Here is a 26,088-nt window from a genome sequence, read left to right as displayed (position 1 = left end):
GGTGATTGTGGACACCACCGCTGCGGTGAAGGTATGGGAGCTCCCGGGAGCGATGTAATGGCGCAGCTAGGTGTTGACCCCTCCGTGGGTAGAGGGGTGTTGGTCCCGGGGCCCGGTAGGCGAGGGCTGGGGTGCAGGGTGAAGTGTTGCGGTGCAGTGCGGTGCCTGATGGCACTGGTGTACTCACTGACAATACACTGGAGTCTCTGGTAAACCAAACGGAGTGATAAACGGGGCCCGCAGCCGGCTGCAGCTTCTCCCAGAATAGGTTGGTGGTTTCCGCCTTTCTCCTGGCACCTGTGTGTAAATGTTTGACTCCTATGCCTAGACACCAGTAGTCCGCTCCCCGACTTGCATATGCCGTAGGAGCCAGTTTGCCCGCGGACGCTGGCCCTTTGGGTCTCTATGCCTTGGCGGTGGCTTTACCCTGTATGGTTGGGCTGTTGTCTTCTAAAGGGACTTGTGTGGGTGAGATCCTTAAGTCCAGTCCGCAATCAGTTGATTCGACTCGGCCCTGACGGTTCAGGGCTTTGTACCTGGTCTGAGTACCCTGCCTGGTGCTCCGGTATCCAGTTGGCTCTCCGGTTCGGTTCCGGCGGGCCACTACCCTGTCCTGGTCCCTTACGGTTCCACCGGTCGTCTCCCCGGTCTCCTGTAGGTGGCCACCACTGTGCCTCCTTGCCAATGGTGACTGGGCCCCGACCCAGCAACTTTGTAGTCTCTTGGCAGCCTGGGCACAGGACTGCCCGTGAACTTGACTGCTCTACACTCTTACTCCAGCTTCGCTCCTCTAGAACCTGAACTTGACTGTTTTCCCGCCTCCAGGCCTGTGAACTCTTCGATGGGTGGAGCCAGCCACCTGGCTCCGCCCCCCTGGTGTGGACATCAAACTTGGAGAGTGGTGACAAGGTTTTCAGTTTGACAGGTGTTACCTAATCGGGAGGGGGTGTGGTGTTGTGTGTGACTACCTGGGACGACCTGACTGGTCCGGGGCATCACACTTACAGATTTGATGCAGAAAATAATTGCAACATGTAAAGTTTTTCAGTGGTTTTGCAGTGTATTTTCACCCATTGACTTTAATGAAGTCAAACACTATAAAAATGTAGGTGAAAAGCACATACAAAAACACATCGAAAATGTGGTTAAAATGAGATTTGACACTTCATTTTCCCTGCCAAGAGATACAGAAGTGGTGCAGAAAGTTCTGCAATCATGTACACATAAAATTGTCTGCACGTTGCAGTTGTGTCGTCACCCAAAATGCACACTGTGCCAGAAAACACAAAAAAGGCACTTTTTTTCATGTTTTTGCATATTTTTGTCCCATGCAGTTTTTTTTGTTTTTTTATTTAAAATTAATGGCTGGAAGGAATAAAAAACGTACGATAAAAATGCACATACTTGACCTGCAGCTTCTTTTTTGTGCAAGGAAAAAAGAAGCAACGTGCACACACCATTTCTGAATTCTCAGACTTTGCTGGGAGAAGGAAAAGTGCAGTTTTGGGCAACAAATTGCATCAAAAACGCGGTAAACGCCACAGTGTGCGCACACAGCCTTAAAGTCCTTCTAAACGTATAATGCTGCTGCAACCTAAAACAAAAGTCATTTTCAGGAAGACATTTTCTGTTCCCCGTTAACAGGAAAGTTTGCAGGCATATACCATATACCCAGTTTAAAATCTGCAAGACGTGTGGTAAGGGACGGGAAAGTGGATGTGCTGCTCATTGTGCAGATGGCGACGCCATGGGTTAGAGTTAGGCTGGTTTCACACTACGTCTTTTTAACATCCGTCCTTAACGTTATTTTAGCGGACAAGCGGATCCAGTGCAAATGCGTTTTCATTTCAATGCATTTGCAATGGACTCGCGTTAACATCCGTTCACCTGCGTTTGCCTGCGTTATAGTGAGGATCCAGTGACTTGCAGTTTTTTAACATGTTTCAAAAACGCTACTTGTAGCGTTTTTGAGCTCCGTCCAAATACTGCAAATTGCTGGATCATGACTATAACGCACGCAAACGCAGGTGAACGCTGGCGTGCTGATAGACAGGATCCTGCTTTTGTACTGAGCATGCCCAGAAAGTACTGAGCATGCCCAGAACCAGTTTCGCGTGATCTGTCTCTCTCTCCTCCTCCCTCCCTCACCCTCTCTCTCTCTCTCTCTCTCTCTCTGTCTTTCCCCCTTCCTCCCTCCCTCCCTCTCCCCCACCTGAGAGCTGCGGACACTCGTAACCAAAGGTAAATATCGCGTAACCACTTCTCTTAGTTACCCGATGTTTACGTTGGTTACGCGTGCAGGCAGCCCTGCTCCTAGCAGCTGCAGACACTCGTAACCAAGATAAATATCGGGTATCCAAGGCCGATGTTTACCTTGGTTACCAGCGTCTGCAGCTGTCAGAAGCCTCCTCCCAGTCTAGTTCCCCTCACTCCCGATCACATGACTCCAATGCCCGCCCCTAAACATCCAGTGCAGGATCCTGCAAAATAACATATGCGTTTGCATACGTTATTTGCTGTAAAAGCAGGATCCGTACTTCCGCTAAAAAAACGTTTTCAGCGGATGTTAAAAAGACGTAGTGTGAAACCAGCCTTAACAGTGCATGCTGCAGATGCACAACAAACATGCTCATCCACAAAACCTAGCTTCCAGTTCCACTATGCAGGTGGGAGGGGGAAGGTACGGGACACCAGTGTGTAAGCCAGAACAGTGAGAACAGATATTCTGTTGGATGGCAGATAATGCTTCCACCATGTTTCCCAGCACCATAGTCTTCCACACTGTCCAGTCCCACAAGTCAAGAAAACACCTAAGATATGACCATGGAACACATGACACTAATGAATAAACCTATACAAAAAGGAGCAAATGCCATAGAACAAAAATATTTAATCAATAAAAATCAAATCTTTATTACCAAGACAATAAAAAGCTATTAAAATCGGTAAACCACACATGCCAATGTATGTAAAGTGCTATGGAATTAATAGCGCTATATAAATGAATAAAATTATTATTATTATTATTATTATATAGGCACACAAGATGGCTCAGAGCCAATAATTATATCCATCTGAACCTAAAAGGAAACCCAAATATAAATGGAGCAATGCTAGTCAAGAGTCTGGACCACGATCTTCACCCTGATCCTCCTTCCTCCCACCATGGTGAGGACCAGGAGACAAGTGATCGCACACAGACACTCCGAGGAGCTCTACATTTCCATTTATTCAGGCTGGCCTTTTCAAGAGGGACAGGAGGAGATCAGGTGTAGCGATGCTTAAATAATTGAGCAGCCATGGTCACAAAACGTCAATGGAGGGGAATAGCAATTAGGGACTCAAGAGGTAGAGGATGAGGAGGCAGTTTCCAACAAGTGATGTTTGTATGTCCATAAGTCAGGCTGATCACAGTGAGGAAGTGAAAGACCAGGTCGTGGACGATTAAGTCACTAACCCAACCTTGCAATGTGCCATGCAGAAAAAGGACAGCAGCACAGAGGAACAGGACTCCACAGCACCACAACAGGCAGGAAGAGGAAGTTGGGTGGCCAGATTGAGAAGGTGGGCAACTGTTCTCCATAGCATCCACACATGGCAAGTTCCTAGGCCAACTAGGCCAAGGGTTAGGCTGGTTTCACACTACGTCTTTTTAACATCCGCTGAAAACGTTTTTTTTAGCGGAAGTACGGATCCTGCTTTTACAGCAAATAACGTATGCAAACGCATATGTTATTTTGCAGGATCCTGCACTGGATGTTAGGGGCGGGCATTGGAGTCATGTGATCGGGAGTGAGGGGAACTAGACTGGGAGGAGGCTTCTGACAGCTGCAGACGCTGGTAACCAAGGTAAACATCGGCCTTGGATACCCGATATTTATCTTGGTTACGAGTGTCTGCAGCTGCTAGGAGCAGGGCTGTCTGCACGCATAACCAACGTAAACATCGGGTAACTAAGAGAAGTGGTTACGCGATATTTACCTTGGTTACGAGTGTCCGCAGCTCTCAGGTGGGGGAGAGGGAGGGAGGGAGGAAGGGGGAAAGACAGATAGAGAGAGAGGGTGAGGGAGGGAGGAGGAGAGAGAGACAGATCACGCGAGACTGGTTCTGGGCATGTTCAGTACTTTCTGGGCATGCTCAGTACAAAAGCAGGATCCTGTCTATCAGCACGCCAGCGTTCACCTGCGTTTGCGTGCGTTATAGTCATGATCCAGCAATTTGCAGTATTTGGACGGAGCTCAAAAACGCTACAAGTAGCGTTTTTGAAACATGTTAAAAAACTGCAAGTCACTGGATCCTCACTATAACGCAGGCAAACGCAGGTGAACGGATGTTAACGCGAGTCCATTGCAAATGCATTGAAATGAAAACGCATTTGCACTGGATCCGCTTGTCCGCTAAAAAAACGTTTTCAACGGATGTTAAAAAGACGTAGTGTGAAACCAGCCTTAGGTGTTTTTAAGTCTGGTGCTTTTGTTAAACAACATGTGGATGAGAAACCTGTGGTGTACCGCAATCAGAAGGGGACTGACTACTTTCAGCCTGACCACCATTAGCATGCTCAGGCACATATCAAAGCACCCAAGCCTGGGTCCACAATCATTGTCTGTGGGCGACAAATGCCTCTTCCCTGTCCTGTCCAGCCCTGCACCTGTTGCATATTCGCAAGCACGATCAGCAATCACGTGTGAGTCTTTGTCCTAGCGTAACATTCAGCTATCCTTACCCCAAGCCTTAGAACGCAAACACCCACATAACCAAGACAAAACCGGCACATTTCCATACTGCTTGGCCTGGAAATGTTACCGCTAATGCTTGTGGACACTGAGGTTTTCCGCAACCTCATGGCAGCAGCTGTCCCTCGGTTCACAGCTACCGCTAATTTTCACGGTGTGCCTTACTCGCCTTACACCAGCTTAACACCAGTGCCCTAACGAACACAGTTAATTTGAAGAAAACCAAAGATTAAAATAATATGGATGTATACCCTGCTATAACTAAATAAAAGCATAGTGCATATAAACATAGGGTACTTAGTAAACACTATTTTTGATTAAAAATAAATAAAGCCATCTCACCAAGACAAGGTGTAGCCAAACGGGACAGTTCCTAACACTCGTATTAAAACCTTACCAGGTGTCAAAACAGACCTCAATCTGAATAAGGGCAGAGTGACTGGGGCCCGAATGGAGACAGCCATGGGAAGCACTATAGATTAAATGTTACTTTGAAGGTACACTTAATGACCAACACGTGGACAAGTGTTTGTGGCCAGGGACACTACATTTCCCTGACAGCACTCTGGGTGAATCTTAAGGAGGTCGAGACGGAGTCAGACTCAGACTGCACACTTTCAAGCGGCAGAGGATTTTTTTTTACCCTAGTTCCATCACGGTTTCCTTCTACTCATATCTTTAGGCTATGTGCGCACTAGAGCTTTTTACCTGCGGATTTACCCGCGGATTTGCCCCGGAAATTTCTTGAGAAATGTCTGCAATCTTTGTGCAGACATTTCCCATGAAATTCAATGAGAAAAAAAAATAGCTGTGCGCGCTGTGCGGATTTTTCTCAAGAAAATTTCTTGAGAAAATTTTCTCGAGAAACTTTCTTGAGAAAATGTGCATGTCCATTAATTTCCGCAGGTACCTGCGGTATTCCGGGGGTATTCCGCAGGTAGCAATGATGTGCGGTCGCACTCCCTGGACGCCGCACAGAAGCACTTCCGTGCGACCTCCAGGTGCCCGTGCAGTCTGTGTCCTGCTCCGGCCTCGCGGCTGCCTGCACTGCAGGGTGTCAGTGTCTGCCCGCAGTGTCAGCAGCCTGTCACGCTGCAGCGCAGGCAGACACTGACATCCTGCAGTGCTGGGAGCCGCGGGGATGACGATCTCTGCTGTCAGGAGGTGAGATCATTACCTGCTGTGACGATCTCCTGCCTCCTGATGTCAGCGCTGTCACTGCTGTCTATGCCCGTCTCGAGAGCGGCCCGAGACTGTCACTAGCGGTGACGTCACGGGCTCTCGCGAGACTTCTGACAACGCGGCGGGCATAGAAGTCAGTGACAGCGCTGACGTCAGCAGTACAGGAGATGATCACAGAAGGTAATGATCTCATCTATGCTCCTGATGGCAGCGCTCGTCATCCCCTGCAGTGACCTGAGCTGACCTATTGATGTTAGCTCAGGTCACTGCATTGCTCTCCCAGCCAATGGGGAACATTCTGTTCTTCATTGACTGGGACAGCGACTAAGGTATGGATCGCCGTCCCCCCCCCCCCCCTTATTGGATTACGCCGGACGTGGAATTGATTGTGCTCTTTTCAATAAATTGGTTAAAGAGGGAATGTTTTGGGGAGTGTTTTTTCAAATAAAACTCTTTTTGTTGTCTATTTTTTAATTATTACTGACTGGGTTGGTGATGTCGGGTATCTGATAGACGCCTGACCTCACCAACCCCAGGGCTTGATGCCAGGTGACATTACACATCTGGCATCAACCCCATATATTACCCCGTTTGCCAACGCACCAGGGCGCGGGATGAGCTGGGGCAAAGCGCCAGGATTGGCACGTCTAATGGATGCGCCACTTCTGGGGCGGCTGCGGCCTGCTATTTTTAGGCTGGGGAGTGTCCAATAACAGTGGACCTCCCTAGTCTGAGAATATCAGACCCCAGCTGTCCGCTTTACCTTGGCTGGTGATCCAATATGGGGGGACCGCACGTTTTTTGTTTTAAATTATTTATAGAATTTAAAATAACAGCGTGGGGTGCCCACTGTTTTGGATTATCAGCCAAGGTGAAGCTACCAGCGGTGGTCTGCAGGCTGCAGCCGTCTGCTTTACCCTAGCTGGCTACAAAAAAATGGGGGGACCTCACGTCGTTTTTTTTTAATTATTTATTTATTTTATGGCTAAATACAAGGCTAAGCACCCTTTAGTGCCACATGAAAGTCACTAAAGGGTGCCAGCTTAGAAAATGCAGGGAGGTGGAACATTATATAGGTTTTTCTCATCTATCTATCTATCCCTCTATCTATTCATCTATTCATCTATCTATCCCTCTATCTATTCATCTATTCATCTATCCATCTTTCCCTCTATCCATTATCTGTCTATCGATTATCTTTATTATTTATTGCAGGGACAAACCCGCGGCAAATCCGCGGCAAACCCGCGGCAAATCCGCATGCGGATTTGGTGCGGATTTTTTCCGCAGGTCCGGAAATCTTTCACTGGCAGAAGTTTCTCAAGAAATATTCTTGAGAAACTTCACATTTCTAGTGCGCACATAGCCTTAATGTGCGTGCCTGGACCCACAGCACATCAGGATGGCCTTACCTGGAGAGGTGACACTAAATGACCACTGGGTAATTACCACAGCCTCTAATGGGGAGGTTGAACATGGCTACCACGAGCTACCAGGTTCCACTTAAGGGCAGCCCACAGAGTGCAGCAGCTGAGCGGAGGGGGTCAGGGACACAAGTACAAACACTATTAGGATCACCACAAGCAGGTTAGATATTGGTACTGGATCAGATGGGATGGCTAGTGCTGATGGAACAAGTTCAGGTTCAAATGCAGATGGAACAGATTTGGGTCCAGGCAGCCCAGGTTCGGCCGAGTACATGTCACAGCAACCTGACAACACACTAGCAGGTGCAAGATGCACTAGATATGGAAGTTGCTCAGGCACCTCCTTACAAAAGGAGGGTGCCTTAAATAGCTAGTGCCCAAGAGCCATATATGCTGGAGACACTTCTGTAGTACACGCACTGTCCCTCTAAAAGCAGGGAGTTCAAGTCCTAATTGCGTGGACAAGAGACATATGTGACGTGAGCAAACCCTGGGAGCCAGAGGGGACATGAGGAGTAGCCGGAGGAACACGTGGACAGCTGAGGTGGTGAGTACATCAGCGTCCCTGCCAGGAAGGAGAATGAGGGCAATGCAGCGCCGCCGCCCCTACAATATCTACATCTACATGCCGCCCTCGCTCTGAATATTTAAAATGTGTGTATGATGCCTGCCTTAATGTTTTCAGAATGTGTATGAGGTCTCTCATACAAATCTAGATGTATACCCCCAGAAGTAAATGTTTTCAACCCATGAACTTTGTGCATAGGCTTTACTAGTCTAGGAGTCCCACTGCTTAACAGTGGGGGAAAAAAAAAAAAAAATGTAGGGACCCCCTCTATGTATCTTCCAGGGTGTATTTCAGTCCATCAATTTTTGGCAGCCTTTGCGCTTAGGTAGTGGGACTTCTAGACTCAAAGCCTATGCACTAACAATTTTAAAACAATGTTTAAGAGGCCCTCCTTTATGTCTAATACAGGCCCTCTGCCTTTTAATTTTTGGCAAATCCTGCATTGTCCACATCAGCTTTGAGTTTCACTAGCCTTTCATAAATTAAGCAAGACGTTTCTGACCATGTCACACATACATACACACATATACATAGTCCCAAGGTAAGAGAAACATGGGCACTCACCGCTTGCTGCTGTGTAGAAAAATGCTTTTATTCAAGCTTCGGAGTTACATGCTGTGCTGAGGGGGAATGAGAGGGAGCGGACAGCACCTTAGACGACGGCCGTTTCGCACACCTGCGGTGCTTCAACGGGTCTAACCTATACATAGTAGTAAACTTAAAATTTACCGGTCACTACTGGTGAATGTAATTTTATTACTCCCCTCCACTATGTAATCTACTGTGGCCTTGGGGGAAATATGGTAAGATATGCCCTGGCTATCAAAGGGTGGCATGCTTTCCCACTTTTAATCTTGCCTTATATACAAGCCATTATTCAGGAAAGAAAATCCTTATGCTCAGTTGTGTTTTATTGTAAGGCCTATATATACCTCTAATCCTAAACTATCCCACCTCCATCACTGTCCCCAAACTGAAGGCCAGTAACTGGTTTTATTAAATGAAGAACAGTATGTAGTCCTGAAAAGAACTTTTGTTTTTAGGTTGCAGCAACAGCACAAGTATAGAAAGACTAAAGGCCGCTTTACACGCTGCGATATCGTGACAGATATCGATAGCGTGCGTACCCGCCCCCATCGGTTGTGCGACACAGGCAAATCGCTACCCGTGGCGCACAACATCGCGTGGATCCGTCACATGTACTTACCTGCCTAGCGACGTCGCTGTGACCAGCGATCCGCCTCCTTTCTAAGGGGGCGGTTCGTTCGGCGTCACAGCGACGTCACTAAGCGGCCGCCCAATCAAAGTGGAGAGGCGGAGAGGAGCGGGACGTAACATCTCGCCCATCTCCTTCCTTCCTCTTTGCTGGCGGGACATAGGTGAGGTTCCTCATTCCTGCAGTGTCTCACACAGCGATGTGTGCTGCCGCAGGAACGATGAACTACATCGTACGTGCAGCAGCAACGATAATCGAGAATAGGGGGGCATGTCACTGATTAGCGATTTTGAACATTTTTGCAACGATTCAAAATCGCTAATAGGTGTCACACGCAGCAACATCGCTAACGCGGCCGGATGTGCGTCACAAAATCAAAATCCGTGACCCCAGTGAGATCGCTTTAGCGATGTTGTAGCGTGTAAAGTGGCCTTAAGCCAATAAAACCCTGCCTATCTGCCTGCTCTAATCTAAGCTCACCCTCCTAGACCAACTCTCCCTGAACTGCAGTGTGATGAGCATAGTGCCACTGGGCCTTATATAGACCTGATGACAATGCAAACGGCCAATCATAGTAATACCATTAACCAACATGACTACGACATTAATTTATGACAGGCAATCGCCGCATGTTTATTGGCTGTCTAAAAGCTGCAAAACATGGGAGGGGACTCTAGCATGGCACTCAAGCACCCCGATACCAGGCAACCCCTCTAATAGCTCATTTACTAATATGGAAAAATATGAATTTTTCTGGGAAAAAAAAAAATCGGGGTGCAGATATTAAGGTATCCAATCAGTTTATTCAACACCCATATAGTTGGCGTAGTACTGTTGATCCTGACAGATTCTCCAAGTGTTCAAACTTTCAATTAAATCACCAGTATAATTGAACATACTGATTTACACATCCTGTGCCTATTGAATGCTTGTTTTAAAAGATATATGAAGCAATGGAAAACAGATCCAAACTCCAATATACAGCTACTTGAGAGCATGTGTTCCCACCCAACAACTCCAGTTCAGATCGCTAACCATGACTTACAAAGCCATCCACAACCTTTCCCATCTATACATCTATGACCTAGTCTCCCGATACCTACACGCAACCTCATCCTCACAAGATCTCCTTCTCTACTCCTCTCTTATCTCCTCTTCCCACAATCTCATACAAGATTTCTTCCGTGCATCCCCCATGCTCAAACTTTGCTCCAACACAGACTCTCTCCTAAATTGGAAAGTTTCAAAAGATAACTGAAGACCCACCTCTTCCAACAAGCCTACAACCTGTTGTAACCCTCAGTCCATTGTAGCACTGCACAACCAACTCGACCTCTACCTACTTTAACTTCACCTATCCCTTGTAGACTGAGCCCTCGCGGGCAGGATCCTCTCCTCCTGTACCAGTCTGTGCCTTGTATCGTTCATGATTACTGTACTTGTCCATATTATGTATACCCCTTTTCACAAGTACAGCGCCTTGGAAGAAATTGCGGTATAATAAAATTTTACTGGAAACTCCATTTCTTACCAACCTGGGGCCTCAGAGTTCCAAGTGACAGCCTTTCGTTCCTTTTGGGATTCTTTTTTGTTGCTCTTTAGTTTGCTAGCCTTTTTAGCAGCTGCATCTTCTTTCTTCTTCTTACGACCAAGATCAGATGATGCCTGATTTAGAAAATCTAAGGGATCAGACTCATCATCCAGAAGTTGGAAAAAGCGGTTTTCCACCACACAGCCAAAAGCATCCTGCATGGTGATAGAGACTAGGCTCTCTTCTGGCTTCATGCCTCCTGCAAAAAAAGTCAACAGTATAAAGGTCATGAACACCAGTGAAGTATGCATTCATATTGTGAAGATTAATAATATAGCACACAGAATGCTGTAGGCCTATACTGTAGTCTCAGGTTTAGGCATCCGGCGTCCATAGGCATGCGTAGGAAAATGCGCCGCATCGGTCTGATGCGGCGCGATGCCTTTTTTTTGCCGCACAAAAAACGTGCCAGCCAACGTTCCATCCGGCCGCCGCATCGGCTAAATCTGCCGCATGCGGCAAAAAACGGACGGAACGCAAGCCCATGCGGCACTAATGATAGTCTATGTAAAAAAAACGCAACCGGCAGCAAAAAAAAAAAAAAAAACGGTTGCGTTTTTTCTGCAAAGTGCCGGATTGTGCCGCACAGGAAAAACCGGAGGTGTGAAAGCAGTCTTACTAGGCTGCTTAGTGTAGTTTTGATAAAAATCTCTTTAAATCATCATTAGAGGACTACTTGGCATGCTGCAGGTAGTCCAGCATATTCATGAGCTCTGTATAACTGCTAGATCTGCAGCAGAGAAAACATTGATTTTATCAAAATGACAGCAAATCGCTCAGTATGTGACATCAATGGAATCAGGGTCTCTGTCTCTACATTATGGGAGAGCAAAACCTGGTGACAGATTCCCTTTAAGATACCGTAAATATTCTATAATCCGAACCACCCATTCCTGTTTGCATGACATTTCTTGTGTTGCAACAGTTTTCTGGAATGGACTGGACTACCCCAGAATCCTGCTAATTCCCTGTATCCAAACTTGTAAAAGTGCTCCAAAACACACATTTCTTTATTCTGTCCTATAACCTCATTCATTAACTTCAGTTTTCCCTTCCCAACTTTTCCTCAGAATCTGTCCGCTAGTAATGATCTATTTTCTCACCCTCCATTCAGTCAATGGAACTTTGAATCTATACTAGTAATGGGCAGACCCAGACTGTAAATGTCCGGACCCGCACAGGTTCAAAAGTAAACAAGCACCAACACCAGTCAAAAAAAAAAAGGGGGGGGGGGGGACTGTACACTGCTTCTGGGCTGTTCATACTAATTTTAAAGCCACTCATAATCCTTCATGCACATGGACTCCTTCCCCCGCACACCGGCAGTCCCCACAGCTGATTGAAAGCAGTCAGACATGCCCCCCACCCTGTGTGACTGTGTCTGACTGCCGTCAGATGGTGGGTGTGTGTGTGTGTGTGTGGCTGCAATAGAAAAAAAAAAATTTGCGTAGGGTCCCCCCGTATTATCATAACCAGCACAGATAAACCATACGGCTACAGGCAGGCTGCTCCCCCAAGCTGTACGCTTATTTTAATACACAACCAAAATAAGAGGAATTGCATGCAACTGTTTTTTTTTATTTCAATTTTTTAAAACAATGCGGTTCCCCCATCCTTTATTACGATACCCAGCAATGATAAAGCAGACTGCTGGGAGCTGGTATTCTCAGGCTAAGGAGATCCATGCTTATTGGGCCCCCAGCAGAAAAATAGCCTGCAGCTGGCCAGATTGTTGCGTCCACTAGATGCAACAATCCCGGCACCATACCTAGCTCATCCCTATTGCCATGGTGAGGTGGCAATCGGGGCAATAAGGGGTTAATACCAGCTCACAGTTGCCACTAAGTCTTAGACCCCCCCCCCATTACTAAACTGTGAAAAGAAAAAACACAAACACCGAAAAAATCCTTTATTTTAAATTTAATACAAAAACAACAAAAAACACCTGTCACTTCTGGGCCCCTCCTGCCTAAAAATAGCAGCGGTTGTTTGGTGTCAGTGTAGCAGTATGGCCTGGAGCCATGGGGATTCAGCCTTCCCGCATGGGTGTGAGGTATCAGGTCACCTGCTCTGCTGGTGCACTGTCGCTGCGGCGGTGCTGCACCTTTTAAGGTTCGCCGTGACGTGGCAATGGGCTTAATACAGTCTGATTAGATTGTTAAACCAAGAACCTCATGTTCAAATATATACATTTTTGCCAAGTTGCATTAGATCAACTGAGTTGAGTTTATGGTTCATGTCTTTCTCTAGCTATTTTACAAGGATGCTTATTGAGAATCCAGGAGAAAGCCCAGACATTTTTTAGGCTTGATATCTAGATTTACCAGACATCATAAGGACATTAGGATCTGGATCGTCATCTGTAAAGGCCCCTTTACACACAAACTTTCTAGCGATCCCACCAGCGATCCCAACCTGGCCGGGATCGCTACAAAGTCTCTGGTGAGCTGTCAAACAGGCAAACCTGGCCAACGACGCAACAGCGATCCGGACCTGCAGAACGACCTAGCTAGTCATTGGGGACGTTGTAAAGCAGCTTTTTGAAAGGGAAGTCGCTAACAAAGTCGCTGTAAAGTCCCCTTTACACACAGACTTTCTAGCGATCATGCTGCACAGCGGGAAACAAAGGACCAAAGAATGGTTCTGAACGATTTGTAGTGATCACAACTTCACAGCAGGGGCCAGGTCGCTGATGTGTTTCACACACTGCAATGTCGCTGGGGAGGTCGCTATAACGTCACAAAACCGGTGACGTTACAGCGATGTCGTTTGCGATGTTGCAGTGTGTAAAGCCACCTTTAGTGTTCTCTTAGTAGTGGTACGGTAGAAGCCGTAATCAAGAAGTCATTGAGATAAGGGATGATCACATTCTGCTAACTGATGAATACAACTACTTCTGCCATAATCTTTGTGAACACTCGAGCTACTGATGAAATTCCAAAGGCAATACACTGAATTGAAAAATGAAGAATCCTTTACCCCTGCATAATCGCAAACATTAGAAACTTCCGATGAGATGGCTACATAGGGATAGGATAGTAGGCATCCTGTAAACGGACAGTTGACAGACAAAAACCTTGTTAGCGGAACGAGGGATCTTCTGGATTTCATCTTGAATCTTCTGTAGGTGATGCCCTGGTTTAAGAGCTATGGATTAATCATTCTGTAGGCCCCACTTTTTTTCTTTTATTATAAACAAACAAGAGTAATAACCTTTGTCCTGTTCCATTACTAGAACTGGCGAGATTATGCATGATGTTTGTAGATCTTGGAGCTGACATTCAAATCTTCTATAACCTCTGAAAATGTTCAAATAAAGCAGGTGGTGAAGGGGTTAACCACCGCACTGCTGTATGATTTATCATACTTGAAACTTCTTTGGAAAATATGGTGATTTCTACATGTTTCAGAGCAATAGCTCCTTCGTCAGGATAAAATTAGATGTACATCTGTGATTTTATCCTAAAAGAGCTATTGCTCTGAAACGCGTAGAAATAAATCACGCTCAGTGCACCTCAATGAACTCAGGTGAGGTCACTGAAGTCACCTGAGGTCCAGTTACCTGCGGTCACAGATAGAAGACAATGGGAAACTTCAGCTGTGGCCGCAGCTTACTCAGTCTCTACCTGAACCTCACAGCATGCGGTCATGTTCTATGGCTACTCAGTGCAAATTCAGATATAGCAGTGCTGAAATAGTCGTGAGACCTTGTGTGGATTACGTCGGACCTGGGTGTTTTTGGACTTGAGTAAGGGGTAAAAGAGGGTGTGTTTTTAGGTATTTTATTTCAAATAAAGGATCTTTTTGATGTTTATTTTTTTCACTTACAGATTAGTGATGAGCGGGTCTCAGATGCCTACCCATCACTAATCCAGGGTTTAGTGACAGTTGTGAGCAGTGATTAACCACTTATTACCCAGATTGCCACCGCACCAGAGCAATTGGGAAGAGCCAAGTAAACTTCTAAATTGGGAAGGGGGGTGTGTGACCGCAAGCAGTTTTTTAAATCTAAAAAAATAAAAAAAAAAACCAGCATGCAGTTCCTCCTATTTTGATACACAGCCAAGATAAGCGAATGCCTGGGGACTGCTTTATTTGTGCTGGGTATTATAATATGGGGGGACCCTATGCGTTTTTTTTGTTATTTAATTATTTTTAGTTAAGAGACCCGCAGACCGAGTGATTGGAAGGGACACACTGTCACTCTGCAACCAATCACAGACGCCAGTGGGCCAGGGAAGCAGTGAATATGGATGAGCCTGATAAGCGGCCCAGGTAGAAGAATGAGAGGCCGCGGGAGCCTACAGCTGTGTCTGCGAATTGGTAAGTATGAAGCACTTGCTCCTTCCTACCCCTTTGTGCTGGATTCTGGTTCCCATAGATTATATGGGGACCAGCATCCAGGAAGATACCAGGAATCAATCCCCCCCAACCCAGAGTCAGTGGGGGATTGATTTGAGAGTCTTTTCATCACTAGTAAGAAACGCAGGGACAAAACGCAAAAAGATATAACATGCTGCAGTTTGTCAGATATTTGTGACAAACTGCAGACAAAAAGAAAAAAAAACCTATAATCTGCACACAGCAAATCCAAATTCTTAAAGATTTTGCTGCAAAGTCAAAAGAACAAAACTACCAAAAATGCGGCAAAAAAAGCAGCATGTACATGTAACCTTCGGGTATGTGCGCACGCTGCGTTTTTGGTTTGACAGCAAAACTGCACCCTCTGGCAGACTCAGTTTACTGGTTGCAGCAGTTGACAGTTTTTAGATGTATCATGTAGCAGATCTGAGAAAGCTAATCCTGCGCATACCACAGCTCTGTGTACATTGCTATTGAGAGTGAGTTGCTTACCAGAGGAGAGGCGTGGTCAGATGATTTGGCACAAGGCGGCTAGTCAGAGCAATGATAACATCCTAGTGATAAAACCTTCACTAAGTAAACAGCGCACAGCTTAGAGAGATTGTCCACTACTTAGACAAACTCTCCTCATTCCCTTTGTAAGCCCTCGTAAAAATAAATAAGCCTATACACACTTCTCATGTGGCTGCTGTTCCAGCTATGTCTGCAGCCATGTTTCCAGGGCTCACGTGACATTGTTATGACACGTAAGCCCCGCGAACAATCAGCGCCCGGCTACCTTCTCCCCGCTTTTGGACATTTGAGCAGGATGTGAGTGTTGCGCTGACGTCCTGCTCAAGTGTCCGAAAGCGGGGAGAAGGTAGCCAGGCGCTGATTGGTGGCAGGGCTTGCATGTCAGTGTCACGTGGGCCTTGGGAATGCAGTTGCAGACATAGCTGGAACCGCATCAGGAGATTAGTATAGGCTTATTTTTACGAGGACAAATGAAAATGAGAAGGGGTTGTCCAAGTAGTGGGTAACCGATTTAATAAATTACTATATTTCAGCCCTCATCTACTGCCTTCAAATTACACAGCAAAAAGCTGCTGACAGATTTCCTTTAACAGTGACTGCAGTTTCAAGCTCTTGGTGAGGACCAATTAAAAAGTAAAATAAAATATAAAAAGAAAAAAACTTCATATCACCCCCATTTCCCATTATGTAATCACAGTTGCGGAAGTATTTGATACACTGCCAATATTGTAGGTTTTCCCACCTATAAAGAATGGAGAGGTCTAATTTTTATCGTAGCTATACTTCAACTGTGACAGAATAAAAAAAAAAATCCAGAAACACATTGTCACATTGTATGATTTTTAAATAATTTGCAATTTATTGCTAAAAATAAGTATTTGTTACAATAGAAAACAATTCTATTTAGTACAGAAACCTTTGTTTGCATTTACAGAGGTCAGATATTTCCTGTAGTTCTTGACCAAGTTTGCACACACCGCAGCAGGGATTATAGCCCACTCCTCCATACAGATCTTCTCCAGATCTTTCAGGTTTGGGGGATGTCACTGGGCAACATTGAGTTTCAGCTCCTTCCAAAGATTTTCTATTTGGTTCAGGTTTGAAGACTGGCTAGGCCACTCCAGGACCTTGAAATGCTTATTAGTCACTCCTTCGTTGCCCTGGCTGTGTGTTTCAGGTCATTGTCTTGCTGGAAGATGCAGCCACAACCCATCTTCAATGTTCAAACTGAGGGAAGGAGGTTGTTGGCCAAAATCTCACATACATGATCCCATCCATCCTCCTTTCAATAAGGTGCAGTGGTCCTATCCCCTTTGTAGTAAAACATCCCCAAAGTAAGATGTTCCCACCCCTATGCTTCATGGTGGGGACTGTTCTTGGGACTGTATTCATCCTTCTTCCGCCAAACAACTTCTATTTTGGTCTCATCCGACCACATGACCTTCTCCCATGCCTCCTCTGGATCATCCAGATGGTCATTGGTGAATTTCAAATTGTTCTGGACACATACTGGCATGAGCAGGTGGACCTTGCGTGCCCTACATCATTGTAATCCATGATTATGTAGTGTGTCACCAATGGTAATCTTTGAGACTATGGTCCCGGTCATTGAACAGGTCCGCCCGGGGACTTCTGGGCTGATCCGACCTCTCAATCATCCTTACCCCAAGAGGTGAGATCTTTTGTCACCCCAGACAGCAAAATTGGAAGTCATTGTAAGAATTTCTATAGCTTCACACGGATTTCTTTAATGGCTGAATATTATAAGTAGTGTTAACCATCGGTATTATTTACTCATTTATGTATCTTTGTCCTTCTAACGGAAATCTGGATGACAAAGATCAGCAATGTACTCTTTTGGAAGGACAGGTGCCTTCCATCAGAACGTACATTACATCTCCAGATGTGCACTTCAAGGATAATATATGAAGTTTATGAAATTTTGTAGTTCACCTTGAATGAATGGCTATAAAACACAAGTAATTTAAATATGACAGACATTCATTGATTTTTGAAGGTGATTTACTTTTGAGATTGTCTCCTCATATATATGAGAATAAGAATTTTAAACGTGAGCAGATATCCGGTTACCTTAATTGATAAAAAAAGAAGTTCACCAGTCCATCATCTTGAGTTTCTTCCATTTTCTAATAATTGCACTAACAGTTGTTGCCTTGTCGCCAAGCTGCTTGCCTACTGTCCTGCTGCCCATTCTAGCCTTGTGCAGGGCTACAATTTTGTCCCTGGTGTCCTTAGACAGCTTTGGTCTTGGCCATGGTGGAGCATTTGGAGTGTGATTGGGAGTGTGGACAGGTGTCTTTTATACAGGTAACTAGCTCAAACAGGTGCAATTAAAACAGGTAATGAGTGCAGAGTAGGAGGGCTTCTTAAAGAAAAAAATAGGTCTGTTAACCAGAATTGTTGTAGATTAATTTAAAAATCATACAATGATTTTCTGGAAGTTTCCTTTTATTTTGTCTGTCCCAGTTGAAGTGTACCTATAATAAAACGTTAGACCGCTCCAGTCTTTGTAGGTGGGAAAACTTGCAAAATCAGCAGTGTACCAAATACTTTTCCCTACTGTAAAAACAAACCTGGTTGGTATCAGTAGGTGCAGAAATGACCAAAGAAAAAATACTGACATACCATACACCGATTACTGAAACAAAAAGTAAAAATCAGAATCGTGGTTTGTTGAATGAAGATGGAATTTAAAAATTACATATGTATTAGGCTATATGCGCACTTACCGGATTTTGCCGCGGATTTTCCGCGGATTTGCTGCATGTTTCGCTGCAGAAAATGTTCATAACATCTCTGCAGTGAATCACCAGCAAATCCTATGGAGAAAAAAAATCCTGTGCGCACTGGGCAGAATTTGACAGCTGCATGTTTTGCTGCAGGAATCCCGCAGCAAAAACAAGTGCATGTCACTTCTTTTCCGCACATCGCTGCAGGATTTCACTCCATTGACTCAATGTTAATCATGAAATCCCGCAGGGAATAACGCAGGCAGCAAATTCTGTGCGGTTCACTGCGTTTTCCTGCGTTATTCCCTGCGGTATTTCGCGGTTTACCTCCGGTAATGTGCATCGCTTGTCTGCGGTTTTGCAGGGAAGTGATGTCATTACAGGAAGAGGAAGCCGTGCAGAGAGTAAACACACACACATGACAGACACAGAACACAGACACATAGAACACACATAGAAAGAAAACGGAAATATAGAAAACAAAGAACGTGGGCTCCGCTGCATATTTACCTTCCAGCCGAGGTAAGCACACAGCGGCGGCCCGGTATTCTCAGGCTGGGGAGGGAGAGGGGCATGGTTAATGTCCCCCGCCTCACTCCCCCTCCCGCAGCCGAGAATATCAGCCGCAGCTGCCCCGGGACTGTCGCATGCATTATGCGGCAATACCGGCGTATCCCCGGCTCTTCTTGCCACCGTGTAGCAGTGGTGGCAAGGTAATACAAGGGGTTAATGGTGATGGAGGACCACCGCCATTAACTCCAGGCTTGATCATGGCAGCGTCTATGTGACAGCTGCCATGATCAACCCGTAAGTAAAGTGAATAAAACACACACAGAAAAATCCTTTATTTTAAATAAAACCAACAAGCCTCGTTCACCATTTTATTAACCCCTCCCAAACAAAGCTCCGGCGTAGTCCACAGCTCTGACATAATCCACAGCTCCGGCTCCGGCGTCCTGCACTGCTGACATCCAGCCGCGACTGTCACAGACACAGGCTGAATGCAGCAGACAGCAGAGATAATTACCGGTCATTCCCACGGCCGGTAATGTGAACTCACTGCCGACCGTGGGAAATGCAGCGATCTGTCCTCTATCTCTATCTATCTGTCTGTCTGTCTGTCTGTCTATCTATCCCTCTATCTATTCTTCTGTCTATCCACTATCAGAATTAAATGTATTTTCTTTTTTTCTTCAATGTGCTTTATTGCATTGAATGCAATAAAGCACATCCCAACCCGCACGCGGCAAAACCGCGGCAATACCGCGAACAATGCCGCGGTAAAACCGCAGCAAACCGCATGCGGTTTTCCGCGGTTTTTTACCGCGGGTGCGGTAATCTTTGAGAGCATGCGGAATTTTCGCAATTTAATTTCATTTCCCAGTGCGCACAGAGCCTTAAACAACTTTTTTTGAAAGTGAAGATGGGCTCACTGGTCCTTTGTGAGCCCAGCTATACCCCAATGTACTGAACAATAGGGGTATATGAAAGTGCTTTGCAGCTAGAGGAGTCTGAAAACTGGAAGCTGCACCAGTCACATTTGACAGGTCACTAATTAGAACAGTCCTTTAACCCCTTCACGTCCAAGGATAATAGAATAGAACACACACACGCCCAATTACCCACCCCTGGCTGTGTCTGTCCCTTTAAGTGGCTCCGCATTATTCCCTGCACAGGTCTGCTGAACTGATCAGCAGACATGTGCAGCTAGCAGGAGAGGGTGGATCAGAGATCCACCCACAGCTGTTAACCCTTTAGATTGGGCTGTCAAGCTCTGACAGTGAGATCCAACACTGAGTAGGGGATCACACGGTCGTCATTACAGTGCGGCTCAGATGACCCTGTTGCTGTCATGACTCACTACCAGTGAATGCCAGCAGAGCGCCATCATTCACAGGAACACATTTCCCCTGATCAGTTTTAAAAACAAAAAATCTATAAAATCACCCCCCTTTGCCCTATTGAAAATAAACCACATACAGTGTAACCTTGGTTTACGAGAACAATCCGTTCTGGGAGTCTGCTTGTAAACCAAGTTACTCGTCTAGCAAAGCAAAATTTCCCATAGGAAATAATGGAAGATCAGACAATTCGTTCCACAACTTGTCCCCTATTGTGCCATTGTACACACGCACAAACACACCTTACCCTGTGTTCCCTTGCTGGCCTCCTGGTTCTTGTAGTCTGCAGGTACAGTATGTGTATCAGGTAACCATCGCGATGATGCAGGAGCTTCCACTGTCAGCGTCAACGTCATACGCAGGAGCTGCTTGCCTCTGATTGGTCAGCGCGCTGCCTTTGAGAAGCGCTGACAGCGCAAGCTCATGCATCGTCACGATGGTTACCTGATACACATCCTGTACCGGCGAACTACAAGAACCAGGAGGCCAGCAAGGGAACACAGGGTAAGGTGTGTGTGTGTGTGTGTGTGTGTGTGTGTGTGTGTGTGTGTGTGTGTGTGTGTGTGTGTGTGTGTGTACTGCAAGAGCGGGTTAGAGCGCGGTTAAAGTACAGAACTGGAAGTGTGCGGTGAGTATTTGCTCGTACGGCAAAGCATGCTTGTAAAAAGTTAAATTTACAGCAAGCTTTGCTCGTATAGTGAAATACTCGCACACCAAGTTACTTGTAAACCGAGGTTCCACTGTATTTGGTATAGCTGCGTTCAGAAATGCCCAATCAAAAACCTAAAATAAATTAATCTGATCTGTACACTGGCGAGAAAAAAAAAAAATATCAAAACACCAAAATTACATTTATGGGTGATCGCAACATTACATTAAAATGCAGCAACAGGCGATCAACACTTTACATCTACCCCAAAATGGTGTAATTAAAAACGCCAGCTCAAGATGCAAAAAATAGTCACTGAGCCCCCGATACCAAAAATTAGAACGCTACGGATCTCAGAAAATGGTGACAGAAGTTTTTGGGGGTTTTTTTTCACCCCTTAGAAAATAAGTGAAACTTTACATATTTGATATCTACAAACTCGTACTAAGGTGAGGAATCATAGCACCAGGTCAGTTTTACCAAATGGGGAGCATTCTACGTATAAACCCCAAAAATCTGTTGTAAAATGCACTTTTTTGCAATTTCACTGCACTTGGCATTTTTTCCCCATTTTCCAATACAACATGGAGCAGAAGGAATGGAGCCCAGGGGTAGAGGAGGAGGAGAGGAAAAGCACAGGTCCTGCAAGCCATTCATTCTGAAACCACTGTAGCCCCAGGCTGTGGCCGAGTGACCCTGGGTTACATGACACCACACCGCCACCAGCTGCACCACAACCAACCGTTACATGAAGCCACAACTCCGCCGCCAAGAGCGAGCGCCCGCCCCCAGCTCCAGCCTAAATACACTGAGGGCCACGAGCAGGCTTCCTCACAGCTGTCAATCACACGCCAGCCCCGCCCCACGACTCCTCCTACTGCTAGCACAGAGGCCGCACCACAGAGACAGCGTGTGCTCACACAGCCAATAGGATTCCAGCCAGTAAATAACAGCCAATCAGAAGGATTCAAACCCAGAAGGCAGCCTGTCGTTGACGTGCTGTACCCTCAGCACCGCCTCGTTCATTATTAATGAGGGGAGGAGTTATCTGCCGGCCGCACACGTGGTCATAGTTGTAATTGTCGCACGCCGTCTGTACAGCCTGGATCACACTGAGCACCGTGTGACCGCTGCGGGATTCTACTGATGCTTCTTTGGGGTATTATACATGGGCCGCACAGAGACGATGATGCCAGAGAGTGATTACTGGAAAACATACAAGTACATTTTGGATAAGAAAAATATGTCGCTGTCCAGTTGTGCGTTAAAAGGTATCAACCACTGAGGACTCTCAGTTCTTTTAAACAATTTTTTTACTGGAAAACATGACATATACAAGCAGCAGTCTCATGTATCAGGGCATAAAGGAGCCTGAGCTGTCATGTGATGTCAGCGCTGCAGCCCATCAGTGAGCTCACGGATTGGCCGCTATGTGATGTCAGCGCTGCAGCCCATCAGTGAGCTCACGGATTGGCCGCTATGTGATGTCAGCGCTGCAGCCCATCAGTGAGCTCATGGATTGGCCGCTATGTGATGTCAGCGCTGTAGTCCATCAATGAGCTCACGGATTGGCCGCAATGTGATGTCAGCGCTGTAGTCCATCAGTGAGCTCATGGATTGGCCGCTATGTGATGTCAGCGCTGTAGTCCATCAATGAGCTCACGGATTGGCCGCAATGTGATGTCAGCGCTGTAGTCCATCAGTGAGCTCACGGATTGGCCGCTATGTGATGTCAGCGCTGTAGTCCATCAGTGAGCTCACGGATTGGCCGCAATGTGATGTCAGCGCTGCAGCCCATCAGTGAGCTCACGGATTGGCCGCAATGTGATGTCAGCGCTGTAGTCCATCAGTGAGCTCACCTATCGTCCACTATGTGATGTCAGCACTGTAGTTCATCAGTGAGCTCACGGATTGGCCGCAATGTGATGTCAGCGCTGTAGTCCATCAGTGAGCTCACGGATTGGCCGCTATGTGATGTCAGCGCTGTAGTCCAACAATGAGCTCACGGATTGGCCGCAATGTGATGTCAGCGCTGTAGTCCATCAGTGAGCTCACGGATTGGCCGCTATGTGATGTCAGCGCTGTAGTCCATCAGTGAGCTCACGGATTGGCCGCAATGTGATGTCAGCGCTGCAGCCCATCAGTGAGCTCACGGATTGGCCGCAATGTGATGTCAGCGCTGTAGTCCATCAGTGAGCTCACCTATCGTCCACTATGTGATGTCAGCACTGTAGTTCATCAATGAGCTCACGGATTGGCCGCAATGTGATGTCAGCGCTGTAGTCCATCAATGAGCTCACGGATTGGCCGCAATGTGATGTCAGCGCTGTAGTCCATCAATGAGCTCACGGATTGGCCGCTATGTGATGTCAGCACTGTAGTCCATCAATTAGCTCACGGATTGGCCGCTATGTGATGTCAGCGCTGTAGTCCATCAATGAGCTCACGGATTGGCCGCAATGTGATGTCAGCGCTGTAGTCCATCAGTGAGCTCACGGATTGGCCGCTATGTGATGTCAGCGCTGTAGTCCATCAGTGAGCTCACGGATTGGCCGCAATGTGATGTCAGCGCTGCAGCCCATCAGTGAGCTCACGGATTGGCCGCAATGTGATGTCAGCGCTGTAGTCCATCAGTGAGCTCACCTATCGTCCACTATGTGATGTCAGCACTGTAGTTCATCAGTGAGCTCACGGATTGGCCGCAATGTGATGTCAGCGCTGTAGTCCATCAGTGAGCTCACGGATTGGCCGCTATGTGATGTCAGCGCTGTAGTCCAACAATGAGCTCACGGATTGGCCGCAATGTGATGTCAGCGCTGTAGTCCATCAGTGAGCTCACGGATTGGCCGCTATGTGATGTCAGCGCTGTAGTCCATCAGTGAGCTCACGGATTGGCCGCAATGTGATGTCAGCGCTGCAGCCCATCAGTGAGCTCACGGATTGGCCGCAATGTGATGTCAGCGCTGTAGTCCATCAGTGAGCTCACCTATCGTCCACTATGTGATGTCAGCACTGTAGTTCATCAATGAGCTCACGGATTGGCCGCAATGTGATGTCAGCGCTGTAGTCCCTCAGTGAGCTCACGGATTGGCCGCTATGTGATGTCAGCGCTGTAGTCCATCAATGAGCTCACGGATTGGCCGCAATGTGATGTCAGCGCTGTAGTCCATCAGTGAGCTCACCTATCGTCCACTATGTGATGTCAGCACTGTAGTTCATCAGTGAGCTCACGGATTGGCCGCAATGTGATGTCAGCGCTGTAGTCCATCAATGAGCTCACGGATTGGCCGCAATGTGATGTCAGCGCTGTAGTCCATCAATGAGCTCACGGATTGGCCGCTATGTGATGTCAGCACTGTAGTCCATCAATTAGCTCACGGATTGGCCGCTATGTGATGTCAGCGCTGTAGTCCATCAATGAGCTCACGGATTGGCCGCAATGTGATGTCAGCGCTGTAGTCCATCAGTGAGCTCACGGATTGGCCGCTATGTGATGTCAGCGCTGTAGTCCATCAGTGAGCTCACGGATTGGCCGCAATGTGATGTCAGCGCTGCAGCCCATCAGTGAGCTCACGGATTGGCCGCTATGTGATGTCAGCGCTGTAGTCCATCAGTGAGCTCACCGCTGGCCACAATGTGATGTCAGCGCTGCAGCCCATCAGTGAGCTCACCTATCGTCCACTATGTGATGTCAGCACTGTAGTTCATCAGTGAGCTCACGGATTGGCCGCAATGTGATGTCAGCGCTGTAGTCCATCAATGAGCTCACGGATTGGCCGCAATGTGATGTCAGCACTGTAGTCCATCAATGAGCTCACGGATTGGCCGCTATGTGATGTCAGCGCTGCAGTCCATCAGTTAGCTCACGGATTGGCCGCTATGTGATGTCAGCGCTGTAGTCCATCAATGAGCTCAGGGATTGGCCGCAATGTGATGTCAGCGCTGCAGCCCATCAGTGAGCTCACCTATCGTCCACTATGTGATGTCAGCGCTGTAGTCCATCAGTGAGCTCACAGATCGGTCGCTATGTGATGTCAGCACTGTAGTCCATCAGTGAGCTCACGGATTGGCCGCTATGTGATGTCAGCGCTGCAGTCCATCAGTGAGCTCACGGATCGGCCGGTATGTGATGTCAGCGCTGTAGTCCATCAATGAGCTCACGGATTGGCCGCTATGTGATGTCAGCGGCCGCTATGTGATGTCAGTGCTGTAGTCCATCAATGAGCTCACAGATTGGCCGCTATGTGATGTCCGCACTGTAGTCCATCAGTGAGCTCACGGATTGGCCGCAATGTGATGTCAGCGCAGTAGTCCATCAATGAGCTCACGGATTGGCCGCTATGTGATGTCAGAACTGTAGTTCATCAATGAGCTCACAGATTGGCCGCTATGTGATGTCAGCGCCGTAGTCCATCAGTGAGCTCACGGATTGGCCGCTATGTGATGTCAGCACTGTAGTTCATCAATGAGCTCACAGATTGGCCGCAATGTGATGTCAGCGCTGTAGTCCATCAATGAGCTCACGGATTGGCCGCAATGTGATGTCAGCGCTGTAGTCCATCAGTGAGCTCACGGATTGGCCGCAATGTGATGTCAGCGCTGTAGTCCATCAGTGTGTAAAACAGTGGGAGGGCACCAAAACAGATAAATGAACAGTATGAAGGGATCAAAAGCCACTTAGCACATTAGGGAACTGGAATACATCAACACGAGAAAAGAATGTGCGAAATAAGTGGGATCACCACAATAGATAAATATACAAAAATATCTTTATTATAGAATAGGCACAAATACCAACAACCAATTAAAATCAATTAAAAAAGCAAAACAGCTTATGGGAAACACACATGCTAAGAGTGCCAATGGTCTGACACCCAAAGAATACCTCACACCCTCGAAGAGCCCCAACCCCACAAACATATAATAATGCAATGATTTAAGACACAGTGTCCATAGACTGGGACCAAGAGAGCAGATGGAAAATGCAAAATCAATCAAACAGATCAGAGTCCCAGTAGATGCCGTGGTGGGTATTCTATAATAAAGATATTTTTGTATATTTATCTATTGTGGTGATCCCACTTATTTCGCACATTCTTTTCTCGTGTTGATGTAGTCCATCAGTGAGCTCACGGATTGGCCGCTATGTGATGTCAGCACTGTAGTTCATCAGTGAGCTCACGGATTGGCCGC

General features: G+C 46.7%; 1 protein-coding gene across 1 annotated transcript in view; it reads right to left on the bottom strand.

The window, feature by feature from the left end:
• Window positions 1-21,701, bottom strand: part of HABP4 (hyaluronan binding protein 4) — an 82,454-nt gene extending 60,753 nt beyond the window's left edge. The window contains exons 1-2 of the mRNA XM_075340500.1: window positions 21,638-21,701; window positions 10,665-10,919 (exon numbers count right to left, since the gene is read on the bottom strand). Coding sequence (XP_075196615.1) covers window positions 10,665-10,914 — 250 coding nt within the window. The 5' untranslated portion in view covers window positions 10,915-10,919; window positions 21,638-21,701. The remainder of the gene's footprint in view (window positions 1-10,664; window positions 10,920-21,637) is intronic.
• Window positions 21,702-26,088: the final 4,387 nt, after the last annotated feature.

Source organism: Anomaloglossus baeobatrachus, chromosome 1, assembly GCF_048569485.1.
Source record: "Anomaloglossus baeobatrachus isolate aAnoBae1 chromosome 1, aAnoBae1.hap1, whole genome shotgun sequence".
Classification (NCBI taxonomy): domain Eukaryota; kingdom Metazoa; phylum Chordata; class Amphibia; order Anura; family Aromobatidae; genus Anomaloglossus; species Anomaloglossus baeobatrachus.
Note: the sequence above shows the minus strand (reverse complement) of the source record. Positions and strands in the feature narration are given on the sequence as shown.